General features: G+C 32.9%; 2 protein-coding genes across 2 annotated transcripts in view; both read left to right on the top strand.

Moving 5' to 3' along the window:
- LOC103597764 (sperm-associated antigen 16 protein-like) overlaps nucleotides 1–18,169 on the top strand; it is a 253,065-nt gene extending 234,896 nt beyond the window's left edge. Inside the window, exon 2 of the mRNA XM_008581630.1 lies at nucleotides 17,831–18,169. Within this exon, the coding sequence (XP_008579852.1) occupies nucleotides 17,831–18,006 (176 nt within the window). The 3' untranslated portion in view covers nucleotides 18,007–18,169. The remainder of the gene's footprint in view (nucleotides 1–17,830) is intronic.
- Nucleotides 18,170–19,061: 892 nt separating this feature from the next.
- The window catches only part of VWC2L (von Willebrand factor C domain containing protein 2-like), a 25,948-nt gene continuing 22,151 nt past the window's right edge, over nucleotides 19,062–22,858 (top strand). Inside the window, exons 1-2 of the mRNA XM_008581631.1 lie at nucleotides 19,062–19,469; nucleotides 21,817–22,286. Of these exons, the coding sequence (XP_008579853.1) occupies nucleotides 21,897–22,286 (390 nt within the window). The 5' untranslated portion in view covers nucleotides 19,062–19,469; nucleotides 21,817–21,896. The remainder of the gene's footprint in view (nucleotides 19,470–21,816; nucleotides 22,287–22,858) is intronic.

A 22,858-nucleotide genomic window follows, 5' to 3' on the forward strand; every position in this document is an offset into this window, starting at 1 on the left:
TTTTGTAAAGACTCCTATTTAGCTCAAATATGTCTATTTTTTTTTAATGGAATCTCTCTCCAGTCATAGGAAATGTGTCATCAGAACTATGTAATAAATGTGAAGCAGATGGTGGAAAAATTATCTGCTGTATTTGGACACTACCGTTGGCCAGTTCCAGAGTATGGGTCAGGAAATTTATTCTGTGTTTTCAATCTGCTTTCTGGTTAGGATGGGCAGTGTTTTTTTTTTTGTTTTTTTTTTAACAAAAATCTTTGTATTAACTTAATTTCCATTGTACAAGCCTCATCTAAAATAAGCATTTCTCTCTCCATCTCTAGCTCTGTCTGTCTCTAAGTCTACTTGGAGCTATACGTGATGATTTTAGGAATCTAGCAGGTTAAGCTGAGATTCATTTTCTAATAACAGCAAGGCTTGTTCCTATCAATTCTTTGAGCAAATTACTCCCTACACCACTGTGAAAATTTGAGTATTTCCTTTGCTTAAAATCATATGGCATAGACCACAATTTAAGGGATACATTGAATTTTTGGATGCTGCTTCGGAATTACATACAACAATAAAAGATTTTGAAAAGACATTTAAATCACCGCCTTTCAGCACGTAAGATAACATCATTCTAAGTGATATGCATTTTACTTTTAATTACAATTAAAAATGAGCTGTTAAGATTATCTTGGTTTTAAGTTTTTGTTTTTGTTTTTAAAGACTTCATCTTTGTAGAGCAGTTTTAGTTTCACAGCAAAACTGAGAGAAAGGTACATAGATTTCTCATGTACACTTTATCCCCACACATGCATAGCTACCCCCATTATCAGCATCCTCTACCAGTGGAGTACGTTTGTTACAATTGATGAATCTACATTGACATGTCATTGTCATCCAAAGCTCATAGCTTACATTAGGATCAACTTTCAGTGTTGTACATTCTATGGGTTTGGGCATAATGACATGTACCTACCATTATAGTATCATAAAGAGTACTTTTACTTCCCTAAAAATTCTTTGTGTTCCTCTTAGTCATCCTCCAACCTCTGGCAACTTCTGATTTTTTTACTGTCGCTGTAGTTTTGCCTTTTCATAACATTATATAGTTGGAATCATGCAACAGTATCCTTTTCAGATTTGCTCCTCTCATTGAGTAATATGCATTTATTGTTCCTTTATGTCTTTTTATGGCTTAATAGGTCATTTCTTCTTAGCACTGAATATTGCATTGTCTGGATGTACAACAATCTATTTATCCATTCACCTACTGAAGAACGTCTTGATTGCTTCTAGGTTTGGGCAATTATGAATAAATCTACTAAAATGTCCTTATGCAGGTTTTTATGTTGATGTAAGTTTTTAAATCCTTTTGGTAAATACCAAGGAGCATGATTGCTGGATCATACAGTAAGAGTATATTTACTTTTCTAAGAAACCACAAAACTGTCTTACAAAGTGACTGTACTATTTTGCATTCTCACAGCAATGAATGAGAGTTCCTATTGCTCCACATCTTCAACAGCCTTTGGCCTTGTCAGTGTTCTGGATTTTGGAATTCTAACAGGTGTTTAGTGGAATCTCATAGTCATTTTTATTTTGATTTCCATCACAACATATGATGTGGAGCATCTTTTTATATGCTTATTTACCATATGTATATTTTCTTTGGTGAGGTGTTTGTTGAAGTATTTGACCCATTTTAAAAATTTTATTTTACTTGATGCATTGTAATTGTACATGAGGTTCAATCTGATGTTTTGATATCTATATATGTTATAAAATGATTGGGTGAGGGTAGTTAATATAACCATCACCTCATGCATTTATCATTTATTTGTGGCAAAAACATTTAAAACCTTCTTCTGTAGCTATTATGTAATATACAAAACTTAACTGTTAACCATATTCACCCTACTGCACAATAGAACACCAGGACTTATTCCTCCTCTCTAATTGTAATTTTGTACTTGTTGGCCAGTCTTTCCCTGTTTTTTCTTCTCCCCTCCCCTTCCTGGTATGTTGCTTTGCCTCACACGGATTTTTCACCTCTCTTCCCCTGGATGATGGAGACACAAAAAGGATTACTCAAAGCCCATTTCTTCTGAGCAGTGAGAGACCCCAAATGGCTTAATCTCCAGGAACCTTCAAAAGAGAGGCATTCCTTCCTTTGGAAATTAACCACAAACTGGAGTTCTTTCCCCATATTTATTCTCCAGGCCCGAAAAATACAGAAAAGGATCATAGGTGGTTACAAAAAGAGCAGTAAGATAATTGTCATGGCAACAGTCATTAGCTTTAATTGCACCAAGGGCATCTGTCCTTGGAACCAGTAATTATGCTGTGTTACAATTCTTATCTACTACAGAGACTTTAGCCTGGGGAAAGTTTCCTATCTTTTGCAAGCTTAACATTTCTATATGTAATTTTTAAAAGTTAGGCTAAACCTGAGACTACAGGGCTTTGGAAAATAGGCCCTGTGAAATACATTAGTATATTCCACACTGGTAACCACTCTGGTAACCACTGTTCTACTCTGTTTGTAAATACTAACTTTTTTATTTTTAGATTCCACATTTTAAAATTAGGTTGTTTTCATATTGTTGAGTTTTAAGAGTTCTTTGTATATAATGGATAACTATCCTTTATAAGTTTTTTGCAAATGTTTTCTCCCAGACTATAGCTTGTCTTTTCATTCTCTTGACAGTGTCTTTTGCAGAGCAGATATTTTTTATTTTAATGAAGTCTTCCAGTTTTGTTTTGTTTTGTTTAAAACACACTATCATATTTAGAATCTTCAGTATTACTATTTGTCTCTGTAAGTGCTAACAGAATTACTTAAACACATCATATATATACCTAGTTCTAAAACACTTTGTACTTCTCTGATAATAATCAAACATTTTTAGTCACAGAAATAAAATGTTTTAAAATGTTAATCACATAATAAGATCAGCATGGTTACCATGTAGTCATTTCTTATCTTTACATACATTAAAGTGGAAATAATAGTATAATAAACCCCATTTACCCATCACTCAGGTTCAACAACTGTCAATATTTTTCCAATTTTATTTCATCCATCTCCTCTCCTCATGTTTTCATGTGTTTTAAGGTTCTGAAAGAATTTCTGAGGAATTTATTTTTAAGTTTAAATATTGACTACAAAAAAAAGTAGTGTAGTTTTAAAGATAATGATTTCACAGAATAACATTTATCTATTTGGTTTTATATATCTTTATCTTTTGTATCCTAAAATGCTCTTTTATTTTAGAAATAAATGAAATAATAAATTTTTAACTACTCAGAATTTTTTATAGAACCACAGCAAAATCTTTTGAACATATACAAGATTCTCACTGAAACTTGAAATATATCAACCTACATATAGAATAGCCTCTAAAAAAAGTTTGCTTAAGTTTTTTCCTAAAAATCCTGGGATTATTAGGAAAGGCTTATAAAAACTATGATACATGTTTTTAATTTAAAAGATTATAACAATTTTATTATCTTTAATTTAATAAAGAAAATTTAATCTAACTTGTTAGGATGGTATTTCTTTGAGGGTAGTATAGTGTGGTATATGAATGACACTCAGATATTAATAATCATAGTATCTAGTATATGAGGCCTGGCCTGAATTTATAAAAATATTTTCCATTTTCTAATGCACGTTGCTTGTCACATAGGTGCTCAAGCTCTTTCTGTTCCTTTGAGACTCTAATTTCACCTCCACCCTCCCTGAAGTTTGTCCTTGCGATTTTTCATTTTGTAGCCCCACTGCAAATAAACATATCCTAAACACTGACAATCTGTCTAAAAAATAATTGTGTTGATTTCTTGATACAGCCAGATGCAGTTTATTTGCACAGGAGTCTTTTGGGGGTAAAAGGGTGGGATGAGATGGATTGTCAAATGGAAAGATAATGGAAAGTAAAGCATTGTTTCCATGGCCTAGAATATGGCTTATTTTGTTTGTTTTCTTCTCTAATGCAAAAATTGGCTCCAAATTGCATATCTGGAATGACTGTCTGAAGTATATACATATTTTCATGCCAAGTGTCTATTCCTCCTAAAATAAAAGCATCACAATCTCTCTTTGGGGTAATTCCCCTTGTGCACTCTCCAGTGTTGTGGTAGACATTCAATCCTGGCCTACTCAGTCCCGTCCTTCCATCTGCCAGCCATAGTGATTACTTCAGGAATAAACCCAAGATCCATGCTAGCCAGTAAGAGACAATTTTTACCCAACATAAAGCTTCTGGGCAATAGAGGCACTCTTTCTGTAGACCTTGAATTTGGGAGGCTGTGAGCCTGGACCGGCTAGAACCAGCTAATAGAAACAACCTGCTTGAGAGTAAATTCACACTGCAGAAAGCAGAACTGAGAAACAGTGAGAGAGGGCACCCTTAATAACATCATTCCAACCTCTTGGTCCAGCCATTTTTGGAGTCTACTTATATTTCCATGTAATTTTTCCCTTTGCCACTTTGAGTTGACTTTCCATCACTTGCAACTGAAAATGTTCTAATATTCCATCTATTCAGAAAAGTCAAACTCTATTTTTTCTAATAATTGTAATATCAACTTTTCCATTTTTATGCCTCATGTATATATCATGTGTGCCTCATTAATTTAACCTCAATTACTTGTTGGTGACCTTAATATCAAATTTTCTACTAGCTTTTGGCAAAAATAAATTTGATCCAAATGGAATACCAGGTTAAGAGTGAGAAAGTGTGATGGGGAGAGGCTAAATAAAGAATAAACTATTCACATTTGCTTTAAATTTTCTATGAGGTACAAAGTTAGGCCATCAAAATACAATATACTAGAATGCTACTTTAGATTTTCATAAAGATGCTTTCAAAGAACTATGAGTTAATATAAATTTATTTAGCACTTCATGTAGCAGCCAAATTAGCTTAGCTTTCTGGCATAACGATTTTTGTTTCCCTTCAGGCTGTGAGCTGGAGAAGTTTTATAGACAATCTTGAGTTGGCCTCCTTGTTCTAATACCACCATTGCTATCTTGAAGAAGTTGTCCGACTTCTCTGTGACTCAATATCTTCCTCTGTAAAATGAAGATAATAATGTTTACTTCACACATGGTTGTAAGGAATACATAATACAACATACATAAAATATTTAGGAAAAAGTATATAATAAATGGAAGCTAGTAGTTTTATTATCAACCACTTCAAATCATTGCAAAAGTGTCTTTATCTGGTTTTGGTATCAGGGTGATGCTGGTCTCCTAGAATGAATTTGAGAAAATGGATTCTGCTTCAATTTTTGGAATAGTTTGAACAGAAGTAGTATTAATTCTTCTTTAAAGGTTTGATAGAGTTCATCTGTAAAGCCATCTGGTCCTGGGCTTTTCTTTGTTGGAAGATTTCTGATTACTGCTTCAATCTCATTGCTGGTTATTGGTCTGTTCAGTTTCTCTGTTTCTTCTTGGTTCAGTGTTGGTAGCTTATATGTGCCCAGAAATTAATCCATGTCCTCCAGGTTTTCATATTTGTTGGTGTACGATTGTTTATAATAATCTCTAATGATTCTTCGTACTTCAGTGGTATAATTTGTAATGTCTCCCATTTCATTTCTGATTTTTGTTATTTGGACCTTCTCTCTTCTTTTTCTTGTTAACCTAGCTAATGGCTTATCTATTTTGTTTACCTTCTAAAACAACCTATTTTTTGTTTCATTAATCTTTTGTATTTTGGGGGGTCTCTATTTCATTTAGATTGGGGTGGCTTAATCTTGATTATTTCTTTCCAACTACTTTTGGAATTGGGTTATTGTTGTTTTTCTAGTTCTTTAAGGCATAGTGTTAGATCATTTATTTGAAAACTTTCCATTATTTTGATGTAAGCATTTATTACAATAAAACTCCCTCTTAGTATTGCTTTTGTGGTTTCCCATAGGTTTAGGTATGATATATCTTTATTTTCATTAGTTTCAACCAGATAAAGATACAATTGAAAAAGAAAATTATAGGCCAATATCCTTGATGAACATAGATGCAAAAATCCTCAACAAAATACTAACTATCAGATTATAGCAACACATCAAAAAATTATATACTGTGATCAAGTGGGACTCATCCCAGAAATGCAAGGTTGGTTCAACATACACAAGTCAATAAATGTGATACACAACATCAAAAAAACCAAGGACAAAAACTATATGATTATCTCAATTGATGCAGAAAAGGCATCCAACAAAATTCAACATCCTTCATGATTAAGACTCTCAGAAAATTAGGTATAAAAAGAAATTATCTCAATACAATAAAAGCCATTTGTGACAAACCAATTGCCAATATCATCCTGAATGGGTAGTGTTATGCCTCTGAATTTTTTTTTTCTTAGGATTGCTTTGGCTATTCAGGGTCGTTTGTTCTTCCATATGAAGGTTTGAATTGCTTTTTCTATTTCTTTGAAAAATGTCATTGGTAATTTGATGGGGATTGCATTGAGTCTGTAGATTGCTTTGGGTAGAATAAAATGGGCATAAGAACAGGAATAAGACAAGGATGCCCACTCTCACCACTCCTATTTAACACAGTACTGGAAGTACTAGCCAGAGCAATCAGGCAAGAGAAAGAAATAAAGGGCATCAAGATTGCAGAGGACAAGGTCAATCTGTCCTTGTTTGCTGATGACATGATCTTATATATAGAAAAACCTATAGACTCTACCAAAAAACTCTTACAGCTGATTAACAATTTCAGTAATGTTGCACAATACAAAATCAATACCCCCAAATCAATAGTGTTTTTATACTCCAATAACAAACTAGCAGAAAATGAAATCAAGAAAACAAAACCATTTACAATAGTCATCAAAAACATAAAATACCCAGGTATCAATTTAACCAAGGAGGGGAAAAATCTCTACAAGGAAAACTATAAGACACCACTGAAAGAAATTAAACAGGACACAAAAAAGTGGAAAGACATACCATGCTCTTTGATGGGAAGAATTAACATTGTCCATTCTACCCAAAGCAATCTACAGATTCAATGCAGTCCCCATCAAAATGACATTTTTCACAGCAATAGAAAAGCTATCCAAACATTCATGTGGAACAACAAAAGACCCCGAATAGCCAAAGCAATCCTAAAATAAAATAAAATAAAGCCAGAAGCATAACACTACTCAACTTTAAATTATATTACAAAGCTATTGTAACCAAAACTGCATGGTACTAGCATAAAAATAGACACTCGGATCAATAGAACAGAATAGAAAACCCAGGAATCAACCCACATACTTATAGCCAACTGATCTTTTACAAAGTCAGCAAGCACATACATTGGGGAAAAGACTGCCTCTTAAATAAACAGTGCTGGGAAAATTGGGCATCTATATTCAGAAAAATGAAACTGGACCTGTACCTCTCACCATATACAAAAAAATCAACTCCAAATGGATTAAAGACTTAAATATAAGACCTAAAAGTATAAAATTACTAAAGGAAAATATAGGGGAAACACTCCAGGTAATAGGACCGGGCAAAGACTTTATATAAAACCCCAAAACCACAAGCAACAAAGGAAAAAATAAATAAATGGGATTATATCAAACTAAAAAGCTTCTGCACAGTGAAGGAAACAATCGACAGAGCAGAAAGACAGCCTACAGAATAGGAGAAAATATTTGCAAATTATGCATCCAATAAGGGATTAATATCCAGAATATACAAAGAACTCAAACAACTATACATTAAAAAACCAAATAATCCAATTAAAAAATAGGCAAAGGAGATGAATAGACATTTTTCAAAGGAAGACATACAAATGGCCAACAGGTACATGAAAAAATGCTCAGCATCAGTAGTCATTAGAGAAATGCAAATCAAAACCATATTGAGATATCTCACCCCAGTTGGACTGGCCATTATTGAAAAGACCGAGAATAACAAATGCTGGCGAGGATGCGGGGAAAGGGGAACTCCTCTACAATGTTGGTGGGATTATAAACTAGCACAGCCATTATGAAAAACAGTATGGTGGTTTCTCAAATAACTACAGATAGAGCTACCATATGATCCACCAATCCCACTGCTGGGTATATATCTATATATCCAGAGGAATGAAAATCATCATGTCGAAGGGATACCTGCACTACCATGTTCATTGCAGCTCTGTTTACAACAGCCAAGATATGGAACCAACCTAAATGTCCACTGACAGATGACTGTATAAAGAAAACGTGCTGTATAGCATATATATATATGGTGGAATACTACTCATCCATAAAAAAGAATGCAATTCTGCTATTTGCAGCAATGTGGATGAATCTGGAGAAAATTATGTTAAATGAAATAAGCCAGACAAAGAAACAGAAATACCATATGTTCTCACTCATAACTGGCTGCTAGGAAGGGAGAGGGAGAAGGGAAGGAGGTAAGAAAGAAGGAATGAAGGAAAGAAAGAAAGAAAAGACCAAAATAATGAGTTGAACTTTCAGAGGGAGAGAACAAACCTAAGGATGCTAGAGATGGGGGTGCGGGAGGGATGGGGTTTGGGAAAGGATAGGTCGGGCAAAGGGCATAAAGAAATATCTTGATTTGTAAGAATGAATATGCTAATAATAAATAAAAATTTTAAATTAAAAAAAAAGAAAGTATCATATCCATTAGGTGTCAAGTCTGTGGGGCTTCCTCAGGTAATGAGTAATGAAATGGAATTTAGAGCTAATCTCTCTATTATTCTAGAGAGTTTAATTTTTTTAAATCAGAAAATTATAAGTATTTGAACAAATTAATTTAGCCACCGCAATATACAGTATTTTCACATTTGATATTCTAGCTTTTGTTTTTCTCTTGGGGGAGGGTATCCATCTTGGCCATAATTATTTTATCACGTACTTGCATCTTTTTTTTACTATAACTATTAATGGTGTGTTGATGCTGATTTATCACTTAACCCAACAGACAATGTTGCCCTGGAGTAGGTAAGGATGAAGTTCTAAAAATAAGGACGTAATCGTAATTCACCACCTTAACATTGACTAACAAGCTGAGAGAATTTTCTTCCCCAAAGACAAACTTCCACACTCAGAAAGAGGGATTCCTTTATACTGAAGTCAGTTCTGACAGCAATGTAAATTAAGAGAAAAATTCCCAAAATATTAGAACTATGATTTTTAGAGTCTTGAAATGTAGTAATGTTATGGTTCAAGTAGTACAAACTAGAACTACTATAAAGGTGGTTTTATTACTTCATAATAAGATCAAAATAATTAAAATTTTAATTAAACTTGTGGTATTAAAAAAAAAAGCTTTTGGGTCCTTTTCCTATTCATGAACAATGGGGAAGAATACATCATAGCCTGTGATTTACTCTGAACTATACTTTGTTGAGCTTATTTGACCCTCAGAACTGAACCAAAACTCGAGTTTCCTTGATATCAGCAAAAGCTTTTCTGAAATGTTTGCAAAGCTCCAGGTGCATGGAGGCCCTAAGTAAATATTATTCCAACACTGATCAGCTGCTTAGGTGAAGACCAAGTTAGGAAACAGGTCTACAAGGATTTCTTAATGAAAGCAGGTGGCTGTTGATTCTAAATAGATTCAATAATTAGGACATTTTTTAGGACTTTAGGCGCATCTCACAAGGAATTTCTATATTCAGAAGACACCTTATGTAGAAAAGCGCCTGTTCAAAAAAATATTCACTCATGTTCTCCTAATAAAAGAAAAATATTCTAAAAACTACACATGGTAAGACCAAAAGTTCTGTCCCTAGTAAGGAAGACTTTAATTTTGGGATTTATTTACCTGCTATAGTTTAAGAACTGCCTTCCTAAGCAACACATGGATTTCAAATAAAAGACAAAAAATGATTATTATATTTGTTTGAAACTGTTTAGAGCAAACTTATAAAACATACTCTGGAAAGAATAATTCACTTACTTAATAAACATTCCATACCAAGTTTAAGTAATAGTAAATTTTTTCCTCAAATTCCCAATTTGTCATATCCATTAAACATATTACATATTCTAAGTGAAGTAAACATATCTGTTTGACTAGACTCCTAACATAAGATTTAAAAGCTTTCCCTGTCCTCTCTGTGGTCATTTTTATTACATAAGCTTCTACCATGAGAGATTTTAAATGTATTTTTTTTTTTAGTCTATTTTTATACTTCCACACCAACTAATTTTGTTCAAGCATTAATACCTGCAAAAGAAAAGTTAGGCCTTTTAGCAAGAATATCATAGTAAAAAAAATACTGGAAAAGTTTATAAATTGTTACTAGCATTTGGGCAAGTTAAATTCTCAAGTAAATTTTTTTTTCTCTGAAATGTATTGATTAGCAGTAGGGTGCAAAATAAACTAAATCACATTTCACATCTCCTTCAATGGTATTTCTGAAATTCTGAGTAATGACCCAGGTTGAGCCATTAATGCAAATCCTCAAAATTTAAGTAGTTTCTTGATACTTTTCATTTTGAAGCATCTTTTAAAGAAACAACAGATGCATCTCCACATGCATTCAAAAAATCAATACAATTAATCAATAATGCTCTCCACAGGTAATAAATGGTGAGAAGCCTTTCTGCCTATCTATATTGATCGAGAGAATTGCTTCAAATTGGTTTTGATGTGTATAGAAATCATTTCCTTATTGATCAAAGCCTCTCTTTCCCTCTCTGATATGTTATTTCATATATGGCACATGATTGTTTTAGACTCCATTCTTGTATGTTTGTGATAAACAAATCTCTTATGATCTGTGTATGAGACTAATTTGAATGAAATATAAATAATGGGTGTTTTTGTTTCTTTGGGGGAATATATTGCTCAAAATTTAATCAAAGCTTGAATAATCATGAAAATTAGTAAAGTTATTTTAATGAGAAATGTAATGATGTATTTCATTTACATTTTTATTATTTATAATAAGCTGAAAAGTTTTGAGTCTGCTTCTATTTCTTATAACAGAATTTCATTAATGCAGACACATGCATCTAATCCAGAATGACACCTATTCCTGATAGTATAAATAATAGAAAGCACATAGTTTTAGTCAACTGTTGACTCATGATATCACTGGCAAATAATATTTTGTAACATTTTCAAACATATAGTGAATTTTGTAATCTTTTTGCTAATATATGTGTTCAGTGTACAGATATAAAATAATAAGAAAAATATGTCATCTAAATTAATTTTCTAAACAGAGAAATTTGAAGTTTCAATAGATATAGTATTTAATAAGTCTCATTAAGAAGGACTGTATTCATCTTTGACCCAACAAATGTGTGTATCCATAGCCTTGGCTAACAGTGCCTGATAACAGGTGGCTCATTGGGAAAATTTTATTAGATCAATTAAGGAGTTCTCCAAGGAAGCTCAGCTTCTAACTCTTGGCACATTAGTGCTGTAAATTATTTCTCCAACAACAAAAAATATTTGTATCAATATGATTTTATAAATGTCATAACCAACATCACCTATTTTCTTTATTTGTGTGTTCCATTACAAAATGACATAATTTTAGCCAGTGAATACACTACCATGGAAAGTGTTGCTGAACCAGTAAGTTCTTAAAACTTGGCTTTATTGAAAAATTTCATGCATCACAATGATTTTTTACTTCAAATTTTAGGGAATATGAATGGTCATATTGACAAATGAACTCCAATTACTCTAACTTAGATAATTTTACAGTAGTTTATCAATCTCACAAATTAATTTTGTCTTTTCTTAATTATGAAAAAATCTTTTATACAAAAGCAAATTAAATTGAAATCTTTCACCACAACAAGAACTGTTTCTCTTTTCAGGAATAATTAGTGTAAGGAATTGAGCAAAATATGTTCATTGTATTCAGAAATATGAGTACTATTTGTATGAGGCAGAGAAGATGTTTGTCAGTATGGAAAGTAATAAGCATCAGAAAGATAATATATTCAGGTTTGTTTCCCTTAGAGAAAAAAATGAAACGATAATTTTTTTTATTGATCTTAATATAAAATACTTACCTAAGGATATGGATGTGTTTTTTCTGCTCATTAAAACACCGTTGAAGGGCCGACCCATGGATCACTTGGGAGAGTGCGGTGCTGATAACACCAAGTCAAGGGTTAAGATCCTCTTAGCAGTCATCTTTTTTAAAAATAATAATAAAATAAATAAATAAAACACTGTTGAATGCTTGGTACATTGGATGGGTTCTTGGAGCTCTAAGAGAATAAAGGCAACCTTCTTAAGTTAGTCACTTATTTCCAGGAATCTAGTTGTACAAACAAATTCATGGAGTCAATAAATGCCATTAGGACAACCACAGAAATGAAACTTTTGAAATATTTCTTGTACTTAAACAGAAATTAGTTCTAAAGTATTCCCAGGAACAAACATAGATTCAGCTGGAAACTGGAGCTGCACGCCCAAGAGATGTGTACTCTGAGTCATGTTGCATTTTAGTAAGGCCAGCTGAATCACAGTGGGAGAGATGACACGGAGCCGATCAATAAAAATTCATCCAGAGGTATTAGGGCGTGACGCAGAGGATAAGAGCATGAGCTCAGGAATCACATAGACTTCAAATCCGGACTCCACAACTTACAAGCTGTGTGGCCTTGGAGAAGTTGCTTTTATCTCTCTAAACTTCATTTTTCTCCTCTATAAAGCAGAGACTATACAAGCACTGTCCAATAGAAATGTAAATAATACATTAATGTAAATAAATGAAATGTAAATTAAAATTAGTAGCCACATTTTTTAAAACAGGTAAAATTGATATATTAATATATTATATACATTTTATATGTATTAAAATCTATTTTATTTAATATATATCCAAAATCATCTCAACATGTAATCAATGTAAAAATGATTAATGAGATACTTTACATTCTTTCTTCATAATAAGTCTTTGAAATCTCATGAGCCTTTTACAATTACAGCACATTTCAATCTGTATTAGCTGTATTTCAAGTGATCAATAGCCACAGTTGAGTCATGGCTGCTATGATGGATAGTTCATATCTAAACCACAGTATAGGTATGAACTCTCCATGATAGTATATACCTAAACCACAGGGTTGTTATGAGGATAAAAAGAGATAATACATGTAGGACTTAAAAGGACATAATACAGTAGTTGGTAAATAATAAGCACTAAAAATTGTAGTTGTGAAAGCTGTTACTATTATCCACTGAATGTTGAGAGTATTGACTACAACAACCTTTCTGCTAAGCTAGAGGGAATGAAAAAATGCATGGCCCCGTCCCTGAGTAATTACAAAGTTAAGCATGTAAGACAAATACACAAATGACCATAATTTATGGCATCTTATTACTACATGAATCATATGAATAAAATGCAATAAATGCTCAGAAGAGGAAGATTTTCTACCTGGGATGCCTTGTACCAACTAGGTGAAGAAAATGACTTTGAACTGGAATAGATGGGCTGACTTTTGTTGTGAAGGTATGGTTGGGGACTATGGAGACAGCTAAGAAAAGTATTTCACCAGAGGGAATTACAGAAGCAACAATCCAAAGGTGGGGAAGTGAAAAATGCATTCAAGAGATGATGTCAATAAATGGTGGCTACTGTTAGCTCATTCCAATAGATGCGAATGTCCTGGAATAGATGGGCTGACTTTTGTTGTGAAGGTATGGTTGGGGACTATGGAGACAGCTAAGGAAAGTATTTCACCAGAGGGAATTACAGAAGCAACAATCCAAAGGTGGGGAAGTGAAAAATACATTCAAGAGATGATGTCAATAAATGGTGGCTACTGTTAGCTCATTCCAATAGATGCGAATGTGAAAGAAATGGGCTCATATCCTTTCTATGAAAAAATATCATAAGAATCTTTGCACTTCTATTTATAATACACTGTAATTCTTCATGCAACAAGCATCTATTAAGCACTGATTATGTCGAGTTCCATGACTGTAAAAAATATTGAAATTGTAGGTAGCATGAAGAACTCCTAACCTTAAGGAAGGTTTGTCTAGGTGAAGAAGCAAGTGTGTATTGAAAAGTTTAAGATAACTCCTGGCTATTCTAAGTGTATGCTCTCAAAATCAAATCAAATTTTCATACATGTATGTATCTGAAATTAATTAAAAATCCTTTATTTTTAAAAAAATGTCAATATTTTATTTTCATATTTTATTAGCATAAGATTAAGAGTTTCCAACTTATGTTAGTTTACCCAAAGTAATTATTACGCCCAGATAAAATTTTACCACTGGATTTTCATGGGTTAATTTATGCTATAAACTTCTTCAAGAATTCTATTGCTAGTGATGCTTAAATTAGTAAATACATTCAAATATTTAAGGTTTTATATACCGAGTCTAATTGAGACTGCTTGGCTCAAGATATTTGTGGAACTATTTTTCCCCCCAAAACTGCTTTTTAAGACTAACTGTAAAGAAGCTATACTGCTTTAAGAAAGTTATACATTGATTTGTAACTACGATTTGAGAGACCCACTAATTCGTAAAAGTTGAATGGCTCATTTAAGACCAGAGTTATCAATACTTTGAGGTAAGAAGAAATTTAGTTCCTGTCTTCTAAGCCAGAAAGAGTTGGTGTATTCATCCAATAAGAATGGATAGCAACACATGTTATCCTCATTGAACCCTATTGGTCAATAAAAAAGGTATTGATTTACTCAATAAGAAAATATGCTAAAGTCTTGGTAGATGAAAGTAGTATTGATTACATTTTTTAGAGACATATGAATGAAGAGGTTAGTCCTAATCACTCACTGCTGGTATATACTGATTTATTTATATAAATAACTAGCAATTATAAAGTTAAATCAATCTTCTTCCCAGACTGTTTATTTTCTTCCCATTCTGTGAAAAGTTTGGACATTCTAATAACTTGAATTAACAAAAGCAAAGAAACAAGTCATTATTTTACGTAAGATGTTTAAACATTTATATTTTAAAAAATACTTTATGAATCAATTTTGACTTTTTATTTTTAATAATACTGACAAACTATACTAATTTGTGGTTTTTAAATTATTTATTTTAATCCATGTGATATTTGTGGAGTGTATGCATTTATAATTTGGTAAAATTATTATTTTTAAAATACTACACTAAATATCATTTTAAGTACTCTATTCAGTAATTTCATGTTACAAGACAATTATTTTGGTTATATTTTGTTTTCTAATATTTTAGTAAAATATTTAATGTAGAAATAAATATAATTTATAAATTTTTATTATTTCATATTTTAAAAGAGGCATATTTACTTTAACATGCACTTTATTCATGCAAGTTTCACATACATTCTTATGGTACTATTTAAAATTTTACTTTTACCATACTTTCACTCCATTGACCAAGTTCTGATGTAGATAAATCGTCTGTTCTTCCTAAATTTACCATTAAGACCCTGGCATTCAAATGGCAAGAGATTTGTACCATGGTTTGTTTTACATTACCAGTCACCAGGATATTTAGAAAGAAAGCCATGAGTTTCTCTTTAAATACTCCACTTTTAGAAATGCTACCAGGAATCATATTGGTTTTTTTTTTTTTTTTGAGAGTGCAGCCTCTCTCTCATACCAGCTAGATACTAATGTAGCAGTTGACACATCCTGTTAAGTAATTTTGAAAATCTTCTAACCTAGAAAGAGTCAGCATCCCCATTCCCAGCAAAACCAATCTTTAAGCCAGACATTATGTGCAGAGTAATAATCCAATACACTTTAAATAAAGTTGAACGTGATTATAAATTTATACTAATTTTATGAATTGGTTGTGAGATATATAGTCTTTCAATTTTCTGAAAATGAGTTCAGGTAAACCCAAAAAACCTTACCATAGTGTTGCCAACTCAGATCTCTCATAACAAAGACAAATTTTTGAAACATCCGAGGCATGGTGCTGATGAATTATATAATCCTATTGTTAAGTTCCAGTATTATCATTCTCTCCATTTTATTGAACAAACTTTCAGAAATTACCAAGAACCTTCATAAATATTTCCAATTATGATTTTTACAGATTTGACTTCAACAAAAGATAATGGTTTAAAGTTGAATTGTTTCCTTTTTCTTTATTGGTTTTGGTTCTGCTTGGTTTTATTTGGTTTCAAAAGTAGAAAATAATATTTACTGCTTTCCAAGATGTTGTATAAAGACCACGAAAAAGAAAGTTATTTGTTTGATTCTTTACTAAGTTACAAACAGCAATTGCCTATAGAGTGAACCTGAAAGTGAAACCCATATGTAATGCCTCTGTCAGCAAAGACTTACTAGAAGAAGGTCTATAAAAAATATTCACATCTGCTGCTTTGGACACTCTCATCCATCCTAAGGATCTTTGCTGTGTCAGGCTTTGTTCTAGATGAAGAAGCCCAGTAGTTATAAAGGACTGCAAGTAGGCCGTATTTATCATGGTTAGCTTTACCTTTATAACTTTTCTCTTTTTATACATATTTATAATGATTTGGGATATATTTTGTGATTAAATATTTCACTGTGGCTTTCATGGTGATATCATTCTAGAATTCTTATTATCAAATGGACAAATTCTATTTTCACAATATGTCACTTACCTAAATTCTGTCAAGAAGGCATCATTGGTAACAATGCTGTACTGAATGTGGAAAATATATAGGCTAAAAGCCCAGGTTCTGGATTCAAAATGCTTGTGTTTAATTGCTCGCTCGCTTTATACCTAGGGTGTTATGGTGAGCAAGTCACTTAGCCTTTCTGGCTAACCAATACAGGGATCCAAATCCTTGACCTTGCCTCTCTTCACCCATATAAAGGTGTTAATACTATTTTTTAAATCACTAGATTAGTATAAAGATTGTATGGGATTATCAACATCCAGCACTTAATATGGAATTTAGAACTTTAAAAGAGTTTAATAAATTTTTAATATTATTACTAGAATACTAATATGCCTTCTAAGTGTGATTAGATAATCCCATGGATTGTACTAATGTCTTACTTACTTATCCTTAGTACTGAACTTATGTAGACATATTCTATTGCTTTTACTTATCTCCAGGTTCCCTGATAGTATGTTACTGGACTTCTTTAATGAAAGTATTAATTAAAATTGGATTCCTGATCTGTTTTTCCTTCAAGGAAATGATTCACTATACAATATAAATTATAAAAGTTATAAGAATACCCTGTGTTGTATTTAGCTAGCCTGTGTAACAAAAATTTAGTTTCACAGAATTTTGAATTTTAAGTTAGAGTAAAAAAGCCCAAGGCATTTTGAAACGCAGGTATTTTTCATTTCTGCTCCAAAGAAAAGTTGTGGAGTTTATGAGTAATTTTTAAAACAGAAATGTATACTATTATAGTTTTAAGAAATGGTTTAGCATAATTATAATAAAGTTTAAAGTAGTATACAAATTTTAAGATACAAATTATTCATGAGATATATACCTATATAAATATATAGTATACATTTGCCATAAACAAATTTTGAAAACTACTTAACATATAATTGATTTGGAAGAGAAAGTTGCCTTGCTTAATTGTTGTCAATGTCATCTTCTCAAAGTGATTTATTAATCACAAATATAAGGAGAATAGCAAGGCATTTGATGACCTCTGCATATACAGTATATAAGGAACATTAGACTTTATTTCCTCTTCGTAAAATTTTGTAACCTAATCACTGATGTGTCTTAATTTTGACTCAGTTTATATCCTGTTCGGACAGGAGCTAGTTCATGTTTAATTACTGACATCTCACATAAAATGAGAGTCTGTTGGATCACAATGGAAACAAAATAGTATGTTTCATTGATAACAAACTGACTGCTTCTGTGACTGCTTGAAATAAAACTTTGATTCATTCTCTCTCTCTTTCTCAGGTCGAGTTTTAGCTCAGGCGAGTGACAATGGTGTTATCCATTTGCTAGATCTTAAATCTGGGCAGATTCACAAATTGATGGGCCATGAGGGCGAGGCGCACACGGTCGTGTTTTCTCCCGACGGGGAGAGTCTGTTTTCCGGAGGTTCTGACGGCACCGTTCGAACGTGGTCTTGACGCTCAGCATATCCCACTGCGGACTTCCCTGTAAGGCTTGACAATGCTTCCTGTAGTCCCAAATTAGTAAATAACTGGTTAAATATCCCAGCAGGTAACATTTAAAATTTCCTTTAAAACATGCTTTGAACATATATTTTAGTGCTCATACTGTTAACCATAATAAAAAAAAAAAATAGTAACAATAACTTCCTGCTCATTTATTTGTGTCTGGGTCTTTTCTCTCTCTCATTTTGGTAAGAATTTAGAGACTGAGTATCTGGAAGAAACAGCTTTACAATGACGCCTAATGACAGACTAGATGAATTACAAGAGATTGATTTTTAATGCTGAGAACAATCTGCAGGAAAACCCGGTACTTTTTTTTTTTTTTTTTTTCTTTTTTTCTTTTTAATCAGATTCAAACTGCAGTAGGACCTGAAGTTTAATCATGTAAAACGGGAAAGTTTTTCTGCAACCAAAGGGTCAAATAGAATCTGCGAGCGTACATTTTCACAGATTCTTTGACAGTGATTATGCTTTATCCTCATATTAATAATAATCAGGTACTGCAGATGGCTTAAATCTAAATGCAAGTCCCTTCCGGAACTTTCATCCCTGCAACCCATCCAAGAATGCATTAGGTATAATTACAATTTAAATATTTTTTAATTGTAATTTCGATGTAAGTAAGTCTCTCGCACGTAGAATGTCTTTCCCCCTGTATAACGTGCGACTGCTTAGAGAACACGAGAGTCTGGTCTGACGAGGCAGCTCTGGGATTTCGACCGAGCTGGGCTGAGGAGCCAGTTGTTGGCGCTGTCCGTGGTGCTGAGGAATTCCCGGCTACCGGCAGAATGAGCTCCAAATCAGCAGTCTGCGAACTGCTCTCACTGATGCAGAATCCCAGCTAAAGTTGCTCCTTTCCTTCACGTCCACAGTTAGCATTTTTCTGCTATGTAAGAGGGGATTCAAGCAACATATTGTGAACGATGCTGACGGTTTTGCCGGCGGAGCGGCTTTAGCTACAGCATGCTGTTGCTGTTTGTGATCCTCAGAGCCTAGCCAAATCACCTCTACTGCCGTAGCAAACACTGTGTAAGTGAACTCATGTGTGGAGGAGGCGTAATCAGCCGGGAAATTTCATAGAAGGATCTAAGAAAATGCTAAAAATAAGTTCAACATGATTCTGCTACTCGGGTCTGGATTTCTACAGGACCAGCATTGCTTCTTGCTTTGAATTCTGAAGACAGGTCCGAAGCATATTTCTTATGTGTGTCTGCTGTGTTTCTCTCTGGAAGGGCGGGAGACTGCTTCTTGACTGTTTTGAAATGGGAGGTGGAGATAATGGATTGCCTTTAATTTATGCCTGAAAATGTGTTTTGGGGGGATTGAAAAGGAACTGCTTTCTAAAACGTACCTGACCTTTTAGTTCATATTGGTCTGTGACCCTTACCACAACCATTAACCTCCAGAGTGATTAGGTAAGTGTATCTTATGGCATGAGTTATGTTTGTTTTCTCAAAAAAATAGATGCAGTCATTTTAAATCACATGTAGCAATATGGGGAGGGGGGGGAAAGTTTAGCTGGGAAGTGATCTTCAGTTTAGCCATGTTTGCTTTCTTATTTAAAATCGTCAGATAAACATTTTATTTGATTTCTCTGTTCTCGTAAATAAATAGTATCTTAAATGGCACTAGAGCAACTCAATTATGAAGAAGGCTGCTTTTTAAAAAAAAATAGCCTAAAAAACTTTGTTGTATAAAAAAGAAAATCTTATTTTCTCCATGCATATTTTAAAATGTATTTTATATAATAAAAGCATACTTAATGTTTATATAAAGTGGGTATTACACTCCTATTTTTCCCTTTATGTTTACATCTATCATAACCTGACACATTGATGCCTACCTGTAGCTTATAAAGAGATCATTTTCTGTCTATGTCTTTTTGGAGCAGAATCATATGTGTCTTTTATATGGCTTATCTTGCATGTATTGGTAGATACTGCTGGAATATTATAAGGAAGCACAGTAGCTCTCTTTTCTTCCAAGATAAACTTTGTAATTATGTGAGAGATGTGTAAATGCATGCTTTAATTAGTAAATTATATTTATGATTTTTTAGAAGCTTCTGTTATGTTTGTGGCCTCTGTAGTAATTTAAGAGAAAAAAAAATGCTTTGTCAAAGGGAGGCTCCAGCTTCACAAGTAGAATTATAGGTTTGCATTTTCTGGTTCTGTCATGACTCATTATTTTTGACATATTTTAAAAGAAATTCATCTCCTTTACCATTACCTACTGAAAGGGAATTCTAATATCAGAGAATATCAGAGGAATTCTAGTATCAGTTTTCTCTGGAAAGAGTGCATGGATATACTACCTTCCATTTTACTATTGCTAGAATTTGCATGTATAACTTAGAGTGAAAATATAACAGTTTGTGAAGTTTCCTGATATCATTGTCCTTTTTAAAATTATCATTTGTGTATGTTAGACTAAAAAATAGATGATTTAACATTGCTCTTAATATAATCTGAAATAAACCAATGAATGACATTTATAAATGATCTGAAATGTCCCATGTACAATCTTAGTGATATTGGCATAAAGCCAATAGCATTTAAATAGACAAATATAGCATTTCACAACATTTTTTCTTATTTATTATTCCTTACAGTCACAGTTTTCCCAGAGCCTTTGTGTGAGTTGCTCTAAACATTTAAATAAGAACCCACTACCAACACTTCACACCAAGCACTAATACTAACTGAAGTTTACAACAGTCGATGTCACCAAATTAATTAGGCATATTTTCTGTGAATGGCAATTCCTCATTACTATTTTAAGAAACTTCCACAAACAGTTTTACACTGGCATCTTCATGCAAATTGCCTAAATGCAAATATTTTTAGCATTTCAAAAGAGTTAATGTTCTCAAGGCTTGTGAATGTTATTTATATTATATAGAAGTAATTAATTCAAATAATATTACATAAATACTAGATTCAAGTTGCTGTAAAAAAAAAAAATTCATAGATATATCTTTCCTGCCCACTAGAAGCTTACCTCTTGAGTAAAATAAAGATGTGGACAATAATACAAATAAATCTGCTTTTTAACAAATCCTTTTCAATACATGGGGTTCTCTTGTATTGTTTATTATTTTAAATTTTCTTTCTTATTCACTGTCAAGTAGTTACATTTTTATAATTAGCTATGTTCTAAAATCCATATCCTTGTTCACTGAATCAAGTAACTCATGTTGAGATCATTCTAGTTCTCCAATTATGGGCATAAATAAGTGGAAAAGCCTTTATACTTGCTCCATCCCAATTACAATTTACATTCAACTGTTAGTTTATTCCCTTTCTTTTAGAATTAGATTTTTGTCTCACTAAACTCTTGAGTTTTGACACAAATGATTATAACATGTGTATGTTCTATCACTGACAAGTCCAGTTTAAAGAATAATACAGAATGTGAGTTCAAATATTCGTGAGTTACTTGTAAATAGCTACTTGTCATCACTTTGAGGCTCAGTACAACCACTTCTTACAATTTAGGCAAAGCCAGACCTTTGAAATTCAGAAGGTGAATTTAAGCTGAAGGTTCCTATGTAAAATAACTCCATGTAGAACACATTTAGTGTATACATTGCCAAGGAACAACTGTCCAAACTTCACAATAAAGTATAGATAGTTGCATGAACTTAGTCTATTTGAGGTCTTACTATCTGCCAAATTGTTCCCAGTTTAAGTGCATGGGCTTAAATGAATCTATATTCTCTTTAAATATGTCAAATTATTCTTTTTAAATATTTGTTTCCAGCCCACCCCTCTTGTATTCCCATGGAAGGAGCTGAGTATATATAATAATAGGAGCACATCCAGAAGTCTTTGAGGAGGGGGATGGCTCTTCATATTCATGAAGCTTGCATACTGCTGTTGGTCATCCCTGGATTGGTCACCTCTGCTGCCATCAGTCATGAAGACTATCCTGCTGATGAAGGTGACCAGATCTCCAGTAATGACAATCTGATCTTTGATGACTATCGAGGGAAAGGGTGTGTGGATGACAGCGGCTTTGTATACAAGCTGGGAGAACGATTTTTCCCAGGGCATTCCAACTGTCCCTGTGTCTGTGCTCTAGATGGACCTGTTTGTGACCAGCCAGAATGCCCTAAAATTCACCCAAAGTGTACTAAAGTGGAACACAATGGATGCTGTCCTGAGTGCAAAGAAGTGAAAAACTTTTGTGAATATCATGGGAAAAATTACAAAATCTTGGAGGAATTTAAGGTATGAGTTACCCTCCATATTTATTGAATACTAATTTTTGGCACAATATGCTTAGTAGATTGCTACATTACAATCAAAGTTGGAAAAAATTTTTTAATTTCCCTTTAATTTACAACAATATGATTCTAGTTACTATAAGTAGCACTGTGGTCAACAAACGGCCTATTGGTTTGTTTATCAGTATCTGCATAGTGTCACTATAACCTTTTTCTTCAGAAGTATTTGGGGCATGCTCAACATCTTTTATTTTTTGCCCTTAAACATTTTCTTCAGTGTTATCACAAAATATGTTTCTGAAGGAAAAAATTTTGTTTGCAGGCTGTGTGTCTATTAAATTAATTTTTAAATTTTAGTGGTTTTTGTGTGTGTGGCTCATTGGCCTGTATTTAGAGCTATTTAACTCTAGAAGTATTTGTTCAGTTTTTGGAAATGCATTTGCTACAAAGACACACTTCTGAGCTGTGACCTTCATGTTAAGAAAATGCATTGGGCCTACTTGTTGTAGATCAGGGTCCCTATTGTGTACTCTGCTCATTGATTTTTTTTTTTTTTTTTTTTTTTTTTTTTTTTTT

Source organism: Galeopterus variegatus, unplaced genomic scaffold (assembly GCF_000696425.1).
Source record: "Galeopterus variegatus unplaced genomic scaffold, G_variegatus-3.0.2 Scaffold2413, whole genome shotgun sequence".
NCBI classification, from domain to species: Eukaryota; Metazoa; Chordata; class Mammalia; order Dermoptera; family Cynocephalidae; genus Galeopterus; species Galeopterus variegatus.